The sequence below is a fragment of the Strongylocentrotus purpuratus genome, unplaced genomic scaffold (genome assembly GCF_000002235.5).
Source record: "Strongylocentrotus purpuratus isolate Spur 01 unplaced genomic scaffold, Spur_5.0 spur5_scaffold_14, whole genome shotgun sequence".
Taxonomy (NCBI): domain Eukaryota; kingdom Metazoa; phylum Echinodermata; class Echinoidea; order Camarodonta; family Strongylocentrotidae; genus Strongylocentrotus; species Strongylocentrotus purpuratus.
This window is the reverse complement of record NW_022145599.1, coordinates 34,865,021-34,888,291: the sequence shown is the minus strand read 5'-3', so window position 1 is coordinate 34,888,291 and position 23,271 is coordinate 34,865,021. Positions and strand designations below refer to the sequence as shown.

At 37.3% G+C, this 23,271-nt stretch overlaps 1 protein-coding gene and 1 long non-coding RNA gene across 2 annotated transcripts; both read left to right on the top strand.

Annotated features, from left to right (window-relative positions):
- Positions 1 to 4,954: 4,954 nt before the first annotated feature.
- LOC115923768 lies at positions 4,955 to 7,328 on the top strand. Its single transcript, XR_004064077.1, has 2 exons — positions 4,955 to 5,010; positions 7,260 to 7,328. It is a non-coding gene; the product is annotated as an uncharacterized LOC115923768 (long non-coding RNA).
- A 2,194-nt stretch (positions 7,329 to 9,522) lies between these two features.
- LOC115923767 lies at positions 9,523 to 13,520 on the top strand. The gene is made up of 4 exons (XM_030985061.1): positions 9,523 to 9,706; positions 11,379 to 11,547; positions 11,915 to 12,195; positions 12,825 to 13,520. Exons 2-4 carry the CDS (start codon positions 11,411 to 11,413, stop codon positions 12,983 to 12,985), a joined length of 579 nt encoding a protein of 192 aa, XP_030840921.1. The 5' UTR covers positions 9,523 to 9,706; positions 11,379 to 11,410; the 3' UTR covers positions 12,986 to 13,520.
- The last annotated feature ends 9,751 nt before the right edge of the window (positions 13,521 to 23,271 follow it).

The following is a 23,271-nucleotide window of genomic DNA, read 5'->3' as shown; positions in this document are numbered from 1 at the left end:
ATAATTTACGATCTAAAACATTATTTTTACGAGAGATCTGTCGTCAAGATAAAATTTTTGATAAAAAATGTTGTAGATTGTAGATACTGATTGTCATCGTAGTACTGTCAACATGACTTTTTGATGATGTAAGTGGGTATATTTGTATTTATGGTCGCATTGTTAATATCTCATTATTATGGTCCCTCATGAAAGCGACCTTTATTGTTTCTTAATGAATGGATTCATTCAGTTTGGGGATTTTTTATATGAACCATATTTGGTCTTTTGTTTTGATATTTCACGATATAGAGTAGGGAGGTCAGCGGATTGCACAATATTCCATCGTAGAGCTTGGAGTTTAAATGAATTGTTATTTCAATCTTTGTAATATGAACCATATTGGGTCTTTTGTTTTGATATTTCACGATATAAAGTAGGGAGGTGTGCGAATTGCGCAATATTTAATCGTAGAGCTTGGAGTTTGAATGTATTGTTATTTTAATCTTTTGCATATATTCCAACAAAATTAAAAAAATTATTCTAGACATGATATCATTGAGGTGTGAAGTATGTTTTTTAATATGATTGTATTATTATATCTTTTATACCAATATCGCCTTCATTTTAACCAAGGTAAATTTATGTACTCAAAATTACGTTTTAAATCGATGCAACAAACTGGTAACAAATTGCTGTTTTTGCTATTTTTGCTATTTTTGCTTGTTTCACGTTGTATATCATCTTATGTCAAGGCCTTCTTGCCCACCTATTATTATTGTTACGTCCTTCACCATCACAACCACTTCAATCAAATGTTAGTTTTATTTACGGGAACCTATACTCTACAAGCTGAGCTTTTTAATAGGTTCCTCACATTTCACCCTGTATAACCTTCTGTTCAATGCAATTAATTTCGACGTCTTTTCAAAGAATTAATTATATAATGTGACACTTTTAGTATATTTCATATTATGTTTTAATCTTGTCAATTATGTGAATTCTTGTTTTTGAAATGTGAAACAAATAAACTTGAAACTTGAAACTTGAAAGCATTATGATATATCTGAATAAAATGACAGAGAGAGATGAGGTTATTGACAGAGATTTCGCAAGAGATTAAGACTTTTTATTTGGCTCGTAGAAAGAGGAGAATATTAAGTGAGCAGCAGAGAGGGAAAAGATTGATGATTAATAAAGTAGAAAGAGATAGGGAGTCAGAAAGGAAGCGAAATATGACCTGCAAAGATCTTAGATCTTAGATTTAAGATTTGTGTTTAGAATTCAACCTTAGGTTTTGGTTGCAATAAAGAAATTAATGATAATAGATGAAGAGAGTGGAAAAGAGAATGGAGAAAAAAAATCGAAGAAGAGTGGATGAGATATAAAAAGAAAGATGAAGAAAAATTTCGTCATTTATGGAAATGAGTAATAGTTCAGGCTAAATCGACAATAAAAGGAAACTTGTACAAGTATAAGAAAATAACATTTCGTTTTATATCGAAGCAAGCTGCTCCAATATTCACAAGGAACATCCGGACAACGAGATAGTCATGTCCCTGGAAAAAAGATTGATCTCCTTATGACAGAATAATGTTAAAGGTATTTTCGTGGGCATCTATTGTACATTTAGCGCCAATTTTATCGTCCGCTGGAACTGTACATAAACTGCATCGGCATTGTAAGATAATGTAATACATATACATGTAACTTCAAAAGCTAGGCTCATGGAGTATAAAACAACGACCACAACAACGGGATACTTACTAGTGAATAAACATGTAAAGCTTAAAAACGATCACAAAGACTTTAACAAATCGAACTCTGGCAATTTCAATAGCCTGTGCCAAATATTGGAATGTTTAAACATGACAATGACATTATTACATAATCAATAACTGGTTTCTATACACGATACGATAGGGTAGTGAAATTGCCCATATTAAGCCCTAAAGCTGATTTCTTGAAAGTCTTTGCGATCATGTCTCTCAGGCCTTTTCCCCTACAGCATGCCATTTCCAACTTGCTATAAGATTTTAAAAAATATGAACGTCTATATGTTCGAGTAAACGTCAAATAAGCAGTGTTTGTTTTCATGTCAATGTTAGTATAGAGGGGACACTAATATCAAGGGGATGCATCGGTCTCACTGACACAACCGCTAAGGGGAGGTTGTAAAAGGGGTTCTATCATCTTCTTTTATCGTCCTCCGACCCACACACCCACACATAGCCTTTCATTTTCTCTCCTTTTTCTCCTTTCAATTTGATTCGATTCCATCGGAGGGGGGGGGGGTAGGGTTGTCAATGTGCCCGTGCCTTTGATTATTGTGAAGTGCTGCCATCGTTCACAATCAATAAAAGTGACCATCTTTAGCGGATTTTTTCTAATCTTAATCATGATTTGTACCTTAATTGTAAGGGTCTGGATTATGCCTTTAAACTACCACATTCATTTCCGGTCATTGTTATCCACCGCTTATAAGCCACACGTCATAATAACCAGAATTTCAAATTCTAGTGTTCTGAGAGTATTTTGAAGGAGAAATTTTATCAAGGGAATTTCATAAATATGTAAGCAGGCGGTATGTCTATATAAACCTTCAGTCTCTCTGGGCTTAAATCAATTGTTGTCACAACACTCCAAATGATGATGAATCGTTCTTGGTACCTTGCCTGTCTTGTATTTGGAAGTCTGATGCTCGTGGTGCACCATGCCTCTTCCCAATGTAAGTCTTTCTTAACTATATTATACAGCTAGTATACTTGTCATTGTTATTATATCACAGTGCTATTTAATTCATCGTTTATCAATATCTACTTGTTATCTTCAATATCTCACCTCGTGGAGGTGTGATGACTAAGTGGTAGAGCAGTGGTCTCGTAACCGGGAGGTCCGAGGTCCGAAGCCAAGTCAATGAGCAAGTTCCCTTTGGTAAAGCATTAGCAAGTCACGTAGAGAGGCCTAATGGGACTTGACGCCGTCGGTCCCGATTACTTACTTACAAGCAAAAAAATGTTTTCTTAGCAGTCAGGTAAACACACACCATAACAAAGAAACAGACAAACAAAACAACAAAAAAATCATTACCACAACTTTTGGTTGTTGAATCAATGGGATATTAACAAACTATAAGAAAACCGTTTGCAGCCATCATAATAGTGAGATTTTAGTACAAAGAGCGTACATTTTTACATTGCTGTAGTAGCTATGTAACGCTAACACTCTAGAAATAGTTGGACAAACAATTCCTCGACTGCATGACCGATCAATCGGGTAAATCAAAGCTTTTGCGTTATTCACTCCGTTTGAACGAAAATGAATACTCAACTCTCAAGCAATTTGTTTTTCTTTCCAAAATGCCAACAACTCCCCCAAATCAATGGCCAAAATGCAGTTTAATCGATTTATCATGATGAGGGGGGGGGGGGGGTGTAGTGACACAAAGATGACCCTATTGAGTATAATGTAGGCGGTCCATTTAATTATCCATTACTTGGTTTCACCAATCTTAATAGGTAATCCAACCTTTGTAATAAGTTCAATTGGTTCTCGGATAATTACCCCCTGACAATTACCAGCGGGACAATGACCCCCCTCCCCACCCCCAAGAACAATTACCCCCGAACAATTACCCCCTAGGACAATTACCCCGAAGATAATTATGCGTAGACTTCCCCTTTAATGAAAAGGGTGTCGGTAAATTTCGGGGGGGGGGGTAATTGTCATAATACCAGTATTTAATTGATTTGAATTGAACACTTTTACCGAATTATTCTGTTTTGGAAAAAGAAAAGGTAACAATACTTTGCTCTATTATTGATTCCTTCATTTTTTATTTCGGACATTAGAAACTTCGTATTGCTAAAGAGCATCTGTGTACACAACTTTCCTCTCGTTTTTCTTGTTATTTTCTTACATTTCAATGAATGAACATTTTTGTGGTAGAGTACTTGGAGAGTACTCCAATCATTGAAAAATTTGATCAATTTATATAGATTAGACCGTTAAAACTTGGTCAGCTTAAAAAATAACCCTCCCCATGATTACCATAATAAGACTTTTCCCATGATTTTGATACATTTCGATGGATCTATTTCAATTCATATTTTATTTTCCATCAGCATTTTCAGTCAGCCTCTCATCCGGCGATCCCCCTTTACCTTGTTTTTATCGTGGAGTGTCGTATCTTCACTCCGAAGTGTGGCACGTTGACGAATGCACAACCTGTTCGTGTGATAACAGCACTACAACATGCGTAATTGAACCTTGTCAACCGGCATTCTGCGTTGAACCCCTTAAACTGCCAGGAAGATGCTGCTTTACCTGTCCGTACAGTAAGTCTTCTGAGAGTCCCCCCCCCCCCCCCCCCTCCCACCCGCCCTCTCATATGACCACACCTTTGTAGGACTGTGTCGTAAATTCACTACTACAATACATACAACAAACTCCAAAATGGCAGCAGGATTTTTAATTGATTTAAATTTGCTAGTTTGCCTGAAACCGGCCTATTCAACTTTTACTGTCTTACAAATTTGGGGTTTCCAGGTTGATCCGGGGGGGGGGGGATACGAAATTATCGCTATTTCCCTTTGTGATACTCTCTAACCCCCCTTTCTCTCCTAATTTTCTGCTATCTTCTCTTAACTTTGTTGGCCTCTCTTTTTCAAGATTACGTCATCTTTTTTTCCCGAAGTGCTGCGTATATGTTATATCAGACACGAGAAATCAAATGTTTCAGCATCCAACGTTTATTCACCCCCCCCCCTTCTTTCCCCCTCTTTTTTTTGTATTATGATATTATGACTAGTCATCAAGTCTATTTCTTAAATCTTGATTCATATCAGACCTGGCAGTGCTTAATGTCAGCCCTACCATTCAAAGTCAACGCAATGTGACGAATAACGCTGACGCAACAATAGTTCTTGCGGTAGAAGTCAAATTTATAAATGCCCGAGACACGTCAGGATTGAGAGGCGAATCTCTCTGGGAGCTGTCTGCCTGGATTGCTCCTGTAAACACTACTCACAGGTATGTGAATACGATCTCCTTATAAAAAACATAGATGAAGAGTCATAACCTGCGCTAAAAAAAAAACGTTTCTTTTATTACCGTAATGTACTTTTTGTTTTGCTTTTTACAACAGTATCTCCCATGTGTTTCAATTCATAACTTAAGCGTATGTTATCTTACATATTCAAATCATTTTTTATTATATTATTGCAAAATTTAGTCCCGAAGTAAGTTAAACTTAAACTTATGTGTATCTTGCCTACCTTCTTGAATTAATTAATAGACGTATGCCCTTCAATCATGCAATTTTCTCACAACTGCACCAGGAGTATTAATTTTGACAGACAAGGCGCATTGCATTACAAATGTCTAGTATTATTATTGTTATTATTATTATTATTATTTTTTAATTATTAGTATTATTATTAGTATTATTATTATTATTATTATTATTATTATTATTTGTATTTCTATTAATATTCGTATTCGATATTCCCCAGTTTTGTACGTAGGCCTTTATTCTACGATCTGTTTTGTAGATGTTTAATATTTACGTTTATTTATATATGTTAGTCATTCTATATTGTAAACATGTCATCTTTACTCTTTGGACTACAATCATGTATCATACTTTTCAGGTGGGCTGTATCTAATACAGACCACCTGATATTTTTGTTAAAATCGCCTTTATTTATTATTATTTATTTATTTTTCTTATTTCGACCCACTTTTTTGTTTTCAAAATAATTTGAAAATGGCAAAATCAAATGTCTTAAAATTTGTCACACATAATATGTATAAGCATATGAACAAAGCACAGCAAAGTTTTCAACCTTGACCTTGACTGATGACGTGATCTAGGCGCCATTTTGTGAAGTTTTCTGAAAATAAACTCTTGATCATATCTTCATAACCAAAAGTGATTTTTCAATAATATTTATCATGATCAAGGTCAATATCAGTCCGGTCAATTTCAGGTCAAAAAACGCGCGCGTGCGCGTATGTCCGTGCGTCAGTGCGCGCGCAAAATTTGTAAATGCTCAAAATCGTCTCAAATTTATTTTGCATACGTTTCAGGTCATTTTAAGCATTTTATAAAAAATCGCGCACACGCGCATGCGGGCGCGTTTACGCGCGTAACACCATTACACAACAAAGAATCGCTATTTTTTTTCTATTATGATATTTCTCATATTCTTTCGAACAATTTGATATAATGTTTATCTCTTTATGACCATTCATAACAAGATGAGCGTCCATTCAAGATAAATGTCCGTGCGCGCGAGCTCTTGTAATACATAGCATATATGGGCAAAAACATGCCTATAGAAATTCTATTATAGCTCTTTGGGATGGAACTGGACCCCCAATCTTTTTTCATATTTTGATAGAGAATGAGTCGGAAATATGATTTAATGTCTCATTTGGCTATTAAAAATATTTAGACATCATCATAATGGCCTTCGACCTAAAAATAGGAATTTGCATATTATGACATCAGCATATTTATGGGAAATTGATTGTACCTCTGTAAATATTGATCAATTTTCTTCCAAATTTCGATATGTTGTAGTTAAGATAAATTTCTACAAGCTCAACAATCACCATTTTTCATTTTGATGACGTCATCAGAGTGAAAATTTCGATTAAAGGGCACATATAAGAAAGTTTTTAAATTGCGTGTTATGCCTATAGAAGGTGAATTTCGTTCACGTCATGAATCTACATGGTATTGTTTTTTAAGAATTTTAAAGCAGTATCTCGCTAATTTATGCTCTATTTTGTCTCGAATTTTAGTTGACCAGCCCACCTATACTTGTTCCAAACAAATATTATATGTCTAGTTTTATTTGTATTAATAAAACCCGATTTGAATCGCGTTGTCAGTACAGAAACTCGGGAATGAAGGCCATTCTTGTCGCATTATTATCATTGCATTTGCTAGAGAAGTGTATTTTTTAGTTAGTTTATTTATTGAATTCGTTAATAACTTTCATTATTGATTAAATCATTAGTTAATTCATCTATTTATTCATCTATTTATCTATCTATTCATTTACATATTAATTATTATTCGTTTATTTATTTGATTATTTGTTAATTGTCGGATGGTTCGGCGTTACCTGAGCCTGGGATGGGAAATTCAAAGTTAATCACTGTGATCCCCGCTCAAATCAAGCCAGTGGATGCATACAACCAGGTCATATACCAGTAATACTAGTCAGTATGTGAATTGTTCATTTTGCATTCACTTTGGTCATTCTCAGTCACACCAGGATAGGTTTCACCGAGCAAGTTCTCAATGTTGATCAGGCATCGCAGAGGTACATAAAAAAAAATAAAAAACTCATCTTCCTGGACGTCGTGTATACCTTCGTTGCTCCGTCTTTAAACTGCGGCGAGGCCAACGTCTGTGTTGAGCTGAAACGTGGAAGAAATGCAGTAACATACGATGGTCTTCCTTTCCATTTTAGAAGTTTCCCCATAAAGTCTACACCGTTGATTGGCTGCACTTCACTATGTACTGGTAAGAAGTAGGCCTAGCTATGGGGGCTAAAGTTGAAGGGGCGACTGGCAGGGAACGACGGGGAGGGGGATACACAGATTATTGGGTGGGCTGAATAGCCCCGGAAGCAGTATTAAATTCACTGAAATCTGCTATATTTTGCCTGATTCCGGGACTCTTCAACTATTACTTTGTAACAAATTTGGGGTTTCCAAGTTTATCGGGAGGGGATTGGCACAACAAAATCCTTATTTCCCTGGCGCTCTTGTCTAACATCTTCATTCCTACTCGTCTATCTTTATATCTTTATATAAGCAGTAACCCAGCCAGCTCTGCACCGATGATTGGCTGCACTTCATTATGTAATGGTAGGAAGTAGGCCAAACTATGGGGGCCCGGGTAAAGGGCGACTTACAGGGAAGGGGTGGGGGACACAAGGTTTATCGGATGGGTAAAATGGTCGGACCTAACAATGTTAACATTGATTAGTTCAGTTCAGTTCAGTTCATTTATTTCAATCATAAAACCTTAACATAATATATATACACAAGTAACATGAAACAATCATAATCTGACAATTTTTGAGTTAAGAAACTGGAGACTAAAAAGGAAGTTTGAAAAACTTGTAAGTATAATAGTCCCCTGACATAAATAATAAATAACGAGATTACATGGTTGTACACGTTACTACGACAATAACGATATATAAATAAGATACTACACATTATAGATACACACCGATGAACACACACACCATACACACACACACAAGCATGGTACATTGCAAGGTAGAACGAGTTAAAAGAAAGAGTTAAGGGAAATAAGAAGAGACCATTACTGTCTCTTTAATAGAACTTTAAAGGATGATATAGTTGTGCATACTGTTGGCTTATCAGTTAAATCGTTCCAAATACGGGGACCATTATGTCTAAAAGAGTAAAGCATTAACTCGGTAGAGACCTTTATTATAATGATTTTTGATACAGGAACGAGTATTATATGAATGAACTGATTTATTAAGGATAAACATTTGACAAACTCTTTTAGGTACATAATTATTATAAACATCATACATCATAATGGTACTTTTAATTGTATGTATATCATAAATATCGAGTGTTCTTAGGCGAAAAAACAGGGGACGTGAATGAGTTTGATAATAGGAATTTGTACATATTCTTAAAGCTTTCTTTTGAAGTTTATAGAGAGGTTCTAATTTAGTTGTTCCCACACCGACCAAGGTGATATTACAGTAATGTAAGTAAGGCAAAATTAAACAATTATTATACAACATCAACAATACTTTTTCAGGCAGAAATATACGTAATTTACAAAGAACACCAATGTTTTTAGATATTTAGTTAGTTATATACAATCAATGATTATGTATGGGCATTAGCCGTTCGACCTCATAATTTGGGGGAGGGGATAGCCTACTGTGGTGGAGGCATGAGATTCTTGCACTTATTTTCTACACTTTTGGGGGAGGGGGCTTAAGCCCCAAAGGCTCACCCCGCTCCCTAGAGCCGCTTCTAGTTCAATGTGTTCTAACATCCCCTTCTCATATTTCCACATCCCCTCCCCGTTTTTTCTCCCCCCCCCCATATGATTGGTGGGTATGTCACCCCGGAGTTACACCATACATTGTTAATGAGCGCAACAAGGGTTCATTCGCAATGAGACCTTTTATCTGGCTTGTATGATATCCCAATATACCATTGTTTTTATATATAATCTTCCATGTTTGTGTTTTACAATTATCATTTATAAAATATGTCGATTTTTTTTTCACCTTCAGAAGATTAGATTCGATTTAAAAAAAGGCTCTCCTGAAATATGCATCGGAATCAGTCTAGACTGTACTCCGATCAACCCTCGTCCTTGCTTTCTGAGTTCTGTCCTTAACTTCCGGTCTGGATCCCCCCCCCCTCTCTCTCTCTCTCTCTCTCTCTCAAAAACTATAGTTTATTGACCCGGTAGGAAATAGCTAACGATGTCATTATACTCTAACTGTTTTAGGCCGACACATATATCCTTGTGTGGATACGGGAGGAAAACATTTGCACGAAGATGTCTGGCAACGAGATCCGTGCACACAATGTACTTGTAACAACGGAACAGCTGCGTGTACTACAAAGGAATGCCCCGATCCTGATTGCAACAGGCCTGTGAGACTTGAAGGCGAATGCTGTCTATCCTGCCCATATCGTAAGATATATCCTGAAGTTTTTAAGCCTAGTTTACATTTGGCCTGCGATTAGACTACTGAGTATCCTGCCCGTAACCCTTTTCCCTTGCGGCCTCCGTGTGGAGGCAGGAGGCGACCGTGAGATTTTCTCACGGATTCACGGCTCCGCGACCTCTACAATTTTGATTCGTTATTTCGTAGCCCGTAGACATGTCGTAGGTGGAATGCATAATCCTGCACGGGCATCGCGCGGAGGCCTGGCGCTGATCGTTAAGCAAACGCACGATTTTCGGTGAACATGGGGGCAAAAAAGGGTTCAAAACGGCAGGGCGGCTGCGCGGTCACCGCGCCTTATCCCCGCAACTTCTGCACGGGCTCCTTACGATTTCCGTGCGGAGGCTGCGGAGACTGCACGGTAACTGCACTGAACTTTCACGACTTCCCTACATTCTCCGAGCATGCAGCCTTTGTACGAGTTTGCCCCGGCCTGCCTCCGAGGGCTAATACGAAAAGTGGCACGATGCTCGTAGATAATGTAAACACAAACATCGTAGCCGGTAGCGTCCTACCAGGGCATGTCTCCCTGGTCCTACGATGCCCAAAATATCGCACGAAAATTCAAAGACCAATTTGTCGAACGGCGCCCGGGGCAAATGTAATCTAGGCAAAGTAACACATTATTATGAGGGAATGAAATATTTCGCCTCCTGACTCTAAACTAGAGATGTATATTAATGTTGACAGTGGGAGGGGGGGGCGTAAGTTTATCGCCCGAATGTGAACTTCCAGTTTTTGTTGCGCCGACGCCGATGGGTCATGGCAGGGTCTGCGTGAGTTCCCGAGAGCATATAAAATCAGCCAGACCTCGAATATTAAAGCAGTCGATATGTCTTATATATGCCAAATTGAAACAAAAATCTACGAAGAATTCTTACCTTATCCTTTTATTGAGTAAAGATTGGTTAAAACATCTCGGAAAATCCGAGACACTGTCTGTTTATCTTTGCCGGAAAAAGGACTGAAATTTTCGATCAGTTGGGAATCGCAGACAAAAAGCACTTTATGGTGTCTGCGCTCGCTCATAAAACATTTTAACACGTAAATCAATGGGGATCGCAGCAAAAAAAAAAAATTTTGTTGTAACTGGAAGTTTGAGGGATCTCACTCTGGGACTATTAATCGGTTTTGGCATTTTTCTTATCTTTACGGGAATGGCTAAAATCACGACTCCAATTTCGACCAAGCAGATGGCTGGATTTCTTAAGTAAGGTATATAAAATAAATACTACATCGCCTCCCGAATAAGAATTGTCGGGTGGCGTAATGGTTTTCCTATTTTGTTATGTGACACGATAAAACTTGTACCTTTAAACAAAAATATCAAGAGCGGTTCCAGAAGTTTTTTTTTGGGGGGGGGGGGCTTTGGGAAATTGGAGGTTCTTGCATTCCCCTTCTACATATACCATGCTTATATTTACGTATAATTAACATACATAATTATATGATATTAACATGTAGGCCTATTTTATTTCCAATTCCGAATGGTTTATTTTTGGAAAACGGCACGCAGTGCACTTTTTACTTGCCTATTCTTTTGATAGCCAAGTATCGCATAACCTCCTTAAATCACTTCGTCATTATTCCTTCTCTCTCTCTCTCTTTCTCTCTCATCTTCCATCCTATTTATCCAAGATGTAAGGGTGAGGAGAGTGTCACCGTTTGTCATGGCACGTGGAGACCAATTCCACCTTCGAGTCTTGATCACCATCCATGAAAGCCAGCACACTACAAATTTTACAGGGATAAATCTGTGGAAACTTAGTGCCTGGGTAGCCCTTGATGAGACTAACACTGGCAAGAGGTAAGATATGCCGACAACATTTATACTTCAAAGTTTGTCTGTTATTGGAAAAATTAAACTCATATGAGATAGCAATGCCCAATGAGAGTTAACTGTATGCCTAAAATCATCAAACTTACCCGGCAGCGACCAAGAATGACGGAAAAGGTTTTTTTATAAAATATAGAACCTCAACAAATTCGAAAAGTTCTCAAGAACTTAGTTCCTTGAAATGTGAAAAGCGAATACAAGACATTATATAGTTAATACGTCACCAGACTGTTCGCGTTTAAAATCACGCCGCGGAACAAATGTTAGTTGGTAAGACATTGTTACTCTACATTTGCCTCTTTCCACCCAGGTTTAGTAAAATATATATACTCCTCAGATATGACTATAAAGAACAGATTCTAGATGATACGCAGAGGTCACAGCAGTACGTGAAAGGCGAGATACCGGCGTTCGCTGTTGATTTCGGCAGTGCAGACCCTGCTGTTGCTTGTGGCAGTGCCTTCTATATCTGTGTTAGATTCGACATGGACAGCGACTACCAAACGGAGCATGATCGTGGCTTTGAACTCTCAGGACTTCCTGATAACTCATCACTCATCGGTTGCACGTCTACCACGATCTCTGAAGAGAAGTGCAGTACCGTAGACAAACCTGATGGTACGTAAAATCAGCACAGGCAGGTCACCTGAGGGCGCAATTAGGAATATAACTGACAACCCCACCCCCCCCCCCTTAATAACCACATTTTGAAGTGTCTTCTGAGACCTGGTACATGAATGTGCTCAAGAACATTACAAGGGGGTGACACACTTTTTGATGTGAGACTTAACGTATGTCAGACTGTTTGTAATACTTGGCACGGAGCGCTTGTGCTCCACTCTCCCTCTTCAAAAGAAAAACAGACAAATAACCTGCCACTGCGTAAAATGATTTGTTTTGTAAATACATATCTGGACCACCAATCTCGTACATGGGTCCCTCTAATTCGAACTCACTGCTGCCTTGTAATAATGTTGGAAATGTCTACTCTCATGGTGAAGAATGGAAATCGAATAAATGTTCACCGTGTGATTGTGATTGTGGATGAGTGGATACGTCGCCGGACTGTCGATCACAAGGTCCGCGGTTCGAGTCCCGCCACGTCACTAATGTCCTTTGGCAAGAAATTGGTCTATATTTGTCACTCTCCACCCAGGCGTTGAATTAAATACTTAATGCAGCTATTTATTCAAACTTGTGCTATATCTTTTAACAATATATGTTAATTCTTTACTCTCTTTCTATAGAATCTCCTGTCAAGCCTGATGTGTGGATACCGCTGGTGATATCGACGATCGTTCTCGTTGTTGTCGTAATCATCGTCCTGGCCGTTGTGTACTTGCGTCGTCGGAAAAAAATCGAAAACCCGACAGATTGTGATGCCCACCAGATGACTTTTACAGAATAATTGTATAATTAATTCTTAAACAGGGAACTTCATGGTTTCTGTGTTATGTATTTCTTTGAGGGAAAAAGATGTATTTAATTCTAACCAACTCCGCAAAACAGACCAGTTCGTAATGGTAATAATGACCCCAAATATCCACAGATCTTATACCAATGGAGTAGTCCCGCTTCGTGCATTTTGGAAAAATCATCGCCAAATTAATAGATTTAATTCATGTATACCGTTTGTTTGCTGTCTTGTGAAGAATAATTCCAACAGTGTTCCATACAATTATGTTGCCATAGGTGCATGAATGAATGTTTAATACATAACTCTCACCGTTGGGTTTTACAATGTTGGTACTAATTACATTTAGCTTATTGCTCAAGAAATGACAATCTGTCAAAGTCGTGATATCTTAAATAAGAGTAAAATCTGTCAACAAAATAGGTTTATTTAAACTCAAATTTGGTAATCCAAATCGATCAGAAATGCCAGTGGTAGATTCAGGGGGCACCAGAGAAACGTGCCCCTCCTCCTCCCCAAGTGATGCGGAGGAGGAGTTTTGGGCCGATAACTTTTTTTTTGTTTGTGCGTGTAAGAGAGCTTTTAATACGGACTTTACGGAAGTAGCCCCCGTCTCCCCTCGGCAATAATCGGGCAAAAAAATCTTAATTTTGGGCCGAAAGGTAAATCATATTGCTCCGGTTGTCTCATTTTCGCTCGCTGGAACATTGCTAGCACAAACCACTGACCTCTACCTCCTTTACGGATCATCGCCTATTCCCGCCCGTGATAACGCTTGAAGTGGGCTCGCACGCGCGGCGGCCATTTTACACTTCCAAGAGCGATACGGCCCACTATACGTTACGTACTAAAAGGCTGTATTGTCTGACCGTTCATGAATATTCATGTTTTTGCTTACCTCGGCAAAATGCTTGCCTCTACTAAATAGAAAAATTAAGGTGGGGGATGGATGAAATGGACATAATGAACAAATCAGAACTGATCTATGGTAATTCATGCTTCTTATCCTTCGTGTGCTTGACTTATAACCTTACAATCGCGTGGTAAATTGAGTCCAAAGTTCGACTTGTTGTACATGTGTTATATAGGCAATGGCGAGCTTGCGAAATTACGGTCGGTGAACTTTCAAAAGTCAATGAGACATGAGGGTTCCAATGAAAGAGCTAGTGATAACGTACGTCGGGGTGATGTGCTTTTCGTTTAAACAAAAAATGAATTTTTAACGAATTTTTTGTTGTAAAAGTCCATTGGCTAACGTATCAGGCTGCTGGCTCTGACGATAGGGGGCGTTGTCAAATGAGACTAAACGGAGCTATATGTAAAAGTTAAAAAAAGACAAAATTAAAGCAGCGCTGAAATAATTACTGTAGAGAATCCTCCGTTATTCTTTCTCAATAAGCCTAACATACAACCATTACCAATATTTAACCTGTAACATGCTTTTGTTTTTATATTTTTACCTCTGACATTATAACCTCTGAAGTTTTTAACTCTGACACTTTTACATCTGACATTTTTACCTCTGACAATTTTCCGCTGACAATTTTTCTTCTAACATATTTTCCTTTGAATGTTTGCCTCTGAAATATTTATTTCTTAATTGTTTACTTCTGACGTTAATACAACAAGCCATTGAAATCGCCCCTGAGTTAGTTTTTCAAAAGTAGCTGCAATCGTGTTTTAAATCAGATGTTCCGGTACGTATTTAATCACTGATATCATCATATTTAAGTTTAATATTATTGTATACTTCAGAAGTGTATAAACATATTAGAAACTAGAAGAAGACCTATTTCCTATTTATTTCTTACAATTTTTCAAACGACTCTTTTAAAAATTACTTATTTTACAGCTTATATCTAGCATGGGTTGTACACAGTAGCGTACGCAGGATTTTTTTTCAAAGGGGGGGGGGGTTAAAATTTGAAAATCGCGCCGAAAGTTTCGCAAAGACTCAGCCGGCCGCTGAATAAGCGGGGGGGGGGGGTAAGAGCACTTTTTTTTTTTGGAGTCCAGTTTTTGACCAAAAATTTCGCAACGACTCTGCCGGCCGTTGAATAAGCGGGAGGGGTCTTAAGAGCACATATTTTTTTGTCCCGAAAATTGGAAAATTATGCCGATCGATATTTCGTTCAGTGGGGGGGGGGGGCCGGGGGGTCGAGGTCAGTTTTTTTTTCTCATCCTTAAGCACAATTTTTTTTCTTTTTTTTTTCTTTTTTTACACTTGAAAAAGTGAGGAGTTATGGGTTATATCCTGCGATACCCACACATTTTTTTTTTAATTGAGGGGAGTAATCCCCCACCCCCTTCCCCCCCCCCCCCGTCTGCGTACGCGCCTGGTTGTACAATAAAGCAGTTGTGGGTAAGTACGATATAGTAGAAGTACGAACAAAATAGAACGATGCTGTAAAAGTTTTCACATTCATACGTTTTTTTATATCGTTATAACAAAATCAAAGTGCATCTATTTTTGGGATGATGTTCACATAAGTGTAATATATTTCTTTATAAATTTTTATGAGTTTTTATAAGTTTTATGTTACAGGACTGCACTTTATGACAGCTGTGCAAGTATGAATAAATAAGTAAATGTTAAAAATTATCATATTGCTTATCTTGCGAATGTTGTGACGTAACTCGCGATTTGCAGCTAATTGGGTTTTTCAGCAAATTTGAAATTACTATTAAAATGTCATTTCGGGTCCTCAATGAAGAAGAATCCAAAGTTGAGATATTTATGTCTATTTCCAATTTCTCTCTCAAAGTGTCAATCGTTGTCAATTCGAATCATGGTTATAATTTAAGTATAAAAGCCCGGCGCACAATACAAGATCTGACTACGATTCGATTTTGAAAAGAATCATGATATCGTTTTATATTAACATTTAAACATGTGAAATCTTCACTTAGTCATTTGATAAAAAATCAAATTTTCTGAAATTAACGATTTATGAAGCCGATTCGGCTTATATTGTGACTAGAAGAGTGAAATGCACCAAGATTCCGACTGTTACTATTCTTTTATTTAGACCCTAAATCAGGAGGATAGTGCATGGTTGTTTAGATTTCCATCATATCTAACCACACTTTCTACACAAATCGGATCGCAGGACAATGTGTAGTGTGTGACGGGCTTAACTGTAAAGTGGAGTGGATAAATATGAACTGTGTAGTTGCGTGTGGGTGCGCGTGTAAACGAGAGAGCAAAATGAGTTGTATAGACAGAGAGGGAAGCGGGAAAATAAGTGATACAGAATCGAAATAAAAGAGAATGGTAAGGGCTAGGAGGGAGCTGATTTATTTATTGCATTCACACTGTACTAGAGGGATACAGGCTAGGAAGAAAGGATGAAAAGAGAGAGCGCGTGTGTGTGTGTCAGTGTCCGCGTGTGCGTGTGTGCGTGTGTGTGAGTATGGGCGGGTGCGTGTGTTTGAGTGTGAGAGTGAGAGTGATGGGGAGATACAGAGACACACAACCAATGTAGGGCCCTGTGTGTGCGTGTGCGTATTGTCTCCCTCCCTCCACTCTTTTTTTATCCAGCCCCCGTCACCCCTCCATTCTCTCTCTCTCTCTCGCTCTCTTTCTTTCTCCAGCCCGAGAGGGTGTCCTTCAGCGTGTTTCCACAGAAAAAAGTGGAACCCGGATTATCTTTTCCGGATTGAAATACCGTGTCGCGGCGACACGGTATTAAACCAATCTGTTTCCACAGAGCGCAGCATTCCGATTCGCCCCGATTCCGTGTTCCAAGTCAGGAAAATGCCGCGTTAATCGGAAGTCAAGATTCAACCTTTGACCTCGATCGTGGATTCAGATCTACACAGGATTCCACGCTATTCTATTGTGACGTACATTTTTCATTGTTACGTACAGCGCGTATATAAACATATTATTGTATACGCGTATTTCAGAGTATTTTTCAACCAATCACGCTGCAGTGGTGATTGGGGCTTCGCGCGCTCTGATGCTCCGCCAGACACGGTTTGTCGCTGTGTGTTTCCACAGAGATTTTACAGGGAGTTCTTTGGGGTCGACACGTCAAGATCCACCTCCCAGAGGTGGATCTGATAATCCGCATCTCGGTCGACTCGACCCGACACGCTTGTGTTTCCACAGGAAAACTGACCCGGTATGACACGGTATGACACGGTATGACACGGAAAATACCGTGTCGATGTTTTCTGTGGAAACACGCTGCTTGATAGCAAACTATTGCTCATTGATCGTATAAACTGGGATTGGTGTATTTTGGGTACGATACTTTGAAAGTTGCTTTGTTGGGCAAGACACGGCAACGTGTCTAACAGAGATAAAATGGGCCTTTCTACGAGTACAGAATGCTCTTTTAGTGCTTAAAAAGTCAAATGAAAAATACATGATTATCACTGAATTTGGCGTTCTTTTCAGTACTTTCACCACTTGGATACCTTAGAACATTTAATGTTGTTTAGTGCATTTTATGAACCTAGAACAGTTGAAATATCTTCTTTTGTACTAAGTTTAATGCCTCTTTTACATGAAATGATTATCAAAACTAATATCAAAACTGGTATCTAGTTCAACAACAATGCAAATAGATAAAATCTTTCATTTTAGGGATTTTATTCCAATGTTTCCTTTGTTTGTAAATTAAAGCAGAACAGTTATGAGGTTTAAAGATTTACACGCAGCTCTATCATGTCATGTAAAACAGTCTACGATTAGTTTATTTGCATAAATCAGATGAATTGGCAAAATCAACTTTCTCCATCAGAAAAAGATGTGACACAAGACAATTTGCATAATATTATTTTCATTTCAACAAAGAGGCAAAATAATTCTCCTGTTTAGAGCAAGGAGGGTATCAACTCATATTCTTTTTACAATGGGTTAATGCCCTTCTATCTCCAAATAAGATGTCATCTTTCTGATTCTAAAGCACCTACAATTACTAGTACTGTAAATAACAACATTAAAACAAAAACATTTAAGGAAAGCTTCCTGTTACAAAAGAGAAAAAGGCATTCAGAATGCACTTTAAAGTATATAATGTAATACAATTAACAGATCATTCTGGGGGGTAAGGACAAGCTCAATGCGGCGTGATAATAAAATGATGAATTTGAAATAACATCATCTTGAACACTGATAATAAAAAATCATTTGCCTTTCTAGAGTAACTCTCAGTTTCATAAAAATTATAAAATTAACTGGATCAGTCAATCACAACAAAAAACAATGCTACACTAACATCATTTCAAAAGTACATTGGAAATAATAATGTATTTATACATATAAGGCATATTAAAACATTTCAATACAATTAGAAATAAAGTCACAAAGGACAATGCTCACAACCAAATAATATGATAAGAATTGTAAAATTGTAAATACATGTGCAGCCTAGTCATGAGAAGACATTAGCCACAGCAAGTCTGACGTAAAATCCATGTTTTCTTTTCCCGCTAGATCTCTGGGGATTGTTCTAACTAATATTGCAGATCATCATGTACCTGTACATTCCAATGATATATTTCTCTGAGAGATTTGTTGAAAAGTGATTTCATACATCATAATCTGAACTCAAAATTGTAAAACCAGAACCTGTCGTGCGTATGTGTTTTCGCAAAATTCACTAGTGGTTCGGATTCCTAAGAGTTTCATGCCACAAAATGACTCAATCAAGACTCACCGATCACTGAATTTTGTGTAATTTGCATAACATTTCTTGACATTAAACTTGCTTCTCTTTCCAAATTGCAAAAGTTTTTGGTTTTTACGTTGTATTTTTTTTTTATACCATTTTTTCTGAATGGTGAAAGTTTAAACAAAATCGAATAAAAATAAGAATTGCTTATATTACTGAGATGAAGGATTGGACAACTTTGCCATGTGTTCCAACACACAGGTATGACTCAGCCGTGTATTTTCTTTTTAGAGGACCTATACAAATATGCCTTGCATACAAATAATTGAGTAGTGCTCGAAGGGAGAAGGCACTTTTGAGAAAAAAAGAAATTAATCATATGTTTGTACATGACATATGGGAGAGTTGCCAGTGACTACATTACAATCCACTGACCAAATTGCCAATTTGAGCTTTGCATAGCTTTAGTCGTCTCATATTTCAAACATTCATAACTTCCTTTTTATTGGTCCGATTTATCTCAAGCTTTCAACATTTCTCTATCTCTTAATTTTCTGCTTGTATACATATCAACTTATTATAAAGCTAAAAGGTTGGATTGCCCTTTAAAAGGTTATATTGCTCAACCTAGTCTCGTCGTCGTCCTACGAGTCATGACTGACCATTTGTGACCGTATTGTTCATGCCAGTAAACTCTTTTATTCCGTCAGCCCATCAAACTTTTGGCCTACCACGTTGTCGTCGACCCTCAACATGACCTTGGGTAATATACTTCTCCAGGTTGTCACCTTCTTTCTTAGAAACGTGTCCGAAATACTGCAACTTGTTCTTATCTATGTTCTGGCATATGATGACCTTTGCTCCAATTCGGTTCTTGACAAAATCATTTGATTTATGAGCCTTCCAGGATATCCTCAACATCTTCCTCCAACACAACAATTCGAAAGCGTGGATTTTCATTATGCTGCTCCAAGAGCCCACGTCTCTGACCTAGTCTACGGTACTTGTAAATCATACATGTATCCTATGGTTTTACATATAGCAATAGAAAAGGATAACAAAATGTATAGTATAGAGCTGCAAAATATACAAACTTTGTCGCATAATATACAACCCATTTTATCTTCTGTATAATGATATATAGAAGTGAACATAATTTATTGGGGAAAGAAGATCATCACGCTCTGGTGGCTTTTATAAAAGCGACAGGTAGATATCACTCATTGTAGCTGTTGAGTTATAATAGCTTTTCCAAAGTGATGTAAAGAGCCAACTGTATTTATTTATTCTTTTATTATATATATATAGGCCTATACGCTAATTTTTATTTAGTATTTATATCATTTCATGTTCGCCTTCTATGTCTCTTGAGGAGGAAGGAAGGGAAAAGTATAGTTTAGCACTGCACAGTTAACCTTTATTAATACTCGCACCCTGTTCACGGTCGATACCTAAACTATTGCCCGCACCATCGATTTAACGGTTACAACCAACGAAAAGAAGCTGTGAAACTCAGTGGCGACCATTCGAGGAGCAATATTGATGAAAAATGTAACACTGAAATGACTGAATCAATATTTGAGCCAAAGAAAAAAAAACAGCGCCATCTAATCATCATAGATGAATAATTCGAAGAATAGTATAGCTTGTAGGCGGAAATAATTTTTGTTCAGATCGAACAGCCTTAAAACCCAACAACAACAACAACAACAGCGGGGGGTGTAAGAGGACACGTTTTTTGCTTTTTTTTTTGGTCTCGAAATTTGAAAATTTGACATTTGGCTCCGTTGGGGGGTCAGCCATGGGAATATTTTTTTTTTTTTTTTTTTTTTTAAATAATTAACAACAAAAAACAAAAAAAACAAAAAAATCAAAGGGGGGGGGGGTTAGGAGGGATGGGGGGGGGGAGGTTAACACAAAAATACCAAAAGGTTAACCCCCCCCCCCCCCCCATGTGTACGCGCCTGTACGTCACTAATGACGCCTCTTGTGCAACAAGCATATAAAACTGAATACTGGGACTCATTCATATCAGAAATGCCCAACTCAAATGTTTCAGCATCCAACGTGTATTCACCCCCTCTTTTTTCGTATCATGATAATTATGAACTAGTCATCAAACCTAGTTCTTAAATCCTGATTAATATCAGACGTGACATTACGTGAAGTCAAACCCGCCATACAAAGTAAACGCAATGTGACAACTAACGGTGACGCAACACTAGTTCTTTAGGTAGAAGTGACATTTAGAGATGCCCAAAGTACGACAGGAGTGAGAGGCGAATCTCTCTGGGAGTTGTCTCCCTGGATTGCTCCTGTATCACAGTTATGTGCTTGCGACATCCTTACAGAAACAGATAGTCATAAAACCTACCCTTAAAAAAAAGTTTCTTTCATTACTATAATATACATTGTATTGGCTATAAACAACAATATACTTGTATATGTATTAAGCGTATGTTACCTTGCTTTAATGTTAAAAGTGATGTTTCAATTACATTATTGCAAAATTATGTCATGAAGTATGTTAAAAATAAACTTGATAGACGTATGTGCCATTTTGACCGACATGGCGCATTACAAATGGTCACTTTTTATTATAAGTTTTCTTCTTATTATTATTCTTTATTATATCCCCAATACTAAGAATCTTGCAATCTGATTGGTCTAAACGAGGTCACATGATCAATGATAGATTGACCATCACTTGAGCTGTGAGTTAGGGGTGTGATAGTACTTCTGTACAGTAAGCAAATATTAACCGACTACGAAGGTAATGGTATAGAGATATCGACTGCTACGAGAGAGGACTGGCTGTTTTTATACGCTCAAGGGAAAGTTGATTCCGCTGCCATCACAGTCGTAGCAGTCGATATCTCTATACCATTACCTTCGTAGTCGGTTAATATTTGCTTACTGTACAGGTTACCCCCCCCCCCCTTCAGTTTTTTGTATATGTGTATTTTAGAGCAACCCCCCCCCCCTTGTGTTTTTTTTAAATTTTGTTATGCCTAAAATAATGACCTTATCCCCCCCCCCCCCCAACAGAGCAAAATGTCAAATTTTAAAATTTCGAGACCAAAAAAAAAAGTGTCCTCTTAATGAATAGATTCATTCAGTTTGGGGATTTTTTGTTTGAATCATATTCTTTTGTTTTGATATTTCACGATATAAACTAGGGAGGTATGCGGATTGCACGATATTCCATCGTAGAGCTTGGAGTTTGAATGTATTGTTATTTTAATCTTTTGCATATATTTCAACAAAATTAAAAAAATTATTCTAGACATGATATCATTGAGGTGTGAAGTATGTTTTTTAATATGATTGTATTATTATATCCTCTATACCAATATCGCCTTCATTTTAACCAAGATAAATTTATTTAATCAAAATTACGTTTTATATCGAGGTAACAAATTGGTAACAAATTAATTTGTTTCCTGTATTTGCTTTTTTTTTTGCTATTTTTGCTTGTTCACGTTGTATATCATCTCATGTCAAGGCCTTCTTGCCCATCTATCAATATTGTTACGTCCTTCACCGTTACAACCACTTCATTCAAATGTTAGTTTTGTTTACGGGAACCTATAATCTACAAGTTGAGCTTTTCAATAGGTTCCTCACATTTCACCCTGTATAACCTTCTTTTCATTACAAATAATTTCGACGTCTTTTCAAAGAAGTAATTATATAATGTGACACTTTTAGTATATTTCATAGTATGTTCTAATATTGTCAATTATGTGAATTCTTGTTTGTGAAATGTGAAACAAATAAACTTGAAACTTGGAAGCATTATGATATATCCAAATAAAATGACAGAGAGATGAGGTTACTGAAAGCGATTTTGCAAGAAATTGAGAGTTTTTGTTTGGCTCTATAGGAAGAGGAGAAAATTTAGTGAGCAGAAGAGAGGGAAAAGATTGGTGCTTAATAAAGTAGAAAGAGATAGGGAGTCAGAAAGGAAGCACAATATGACCTCAAAAGATCTTAGATTTTAGATTTAAGATTTGTATTTAGAATCCAACCTTAGGTTTTGGTTGCAATAAAGAATTAATGATAACAGATGAAGAGAGTTGGAAAGAGAAAGATAAATGAAGAGAAATTTCGTCATTTATGTAAATGAGTAATAGTGCAGGTTAAATCGACAATAAAAGGAAACTTGTACAAGCATGAGAAAATAACATTTTCTTAAATATCGGAACATACAGCTGCTCCAAAATTCACAAGGAACATCCGGACAACGAGATACTCATTTCCTTGGAATAAAGATTGATCTCCTGATGACAGAATAATGTTAAAGGTATTTTCGTGGGCAACTATTGTACATTTAGCGCCAATTTTATCGTCCGCTGGAACTGTACATAAACTGCATCGGCATTGTAAGATAATGTAATACATATACATGTAACTTCAAAAGCTAGGCTCATGGAGTATAAAACAACGACCACAACAACGGGATACTTACTAGTGAATAAACATGTAAAGCTTAAAAACGATCACAAAGACTTTAAAAAATCGAACTCTGGCAATTTCAATAGCCTGTGCCAAATATTGGAATGTTTAAACATGACAATGACATTATTACATAATCATAACTGGTTTCTATACACGATACGATAGGGTAGTGAAATTGCCCATATTAAGCCCTAA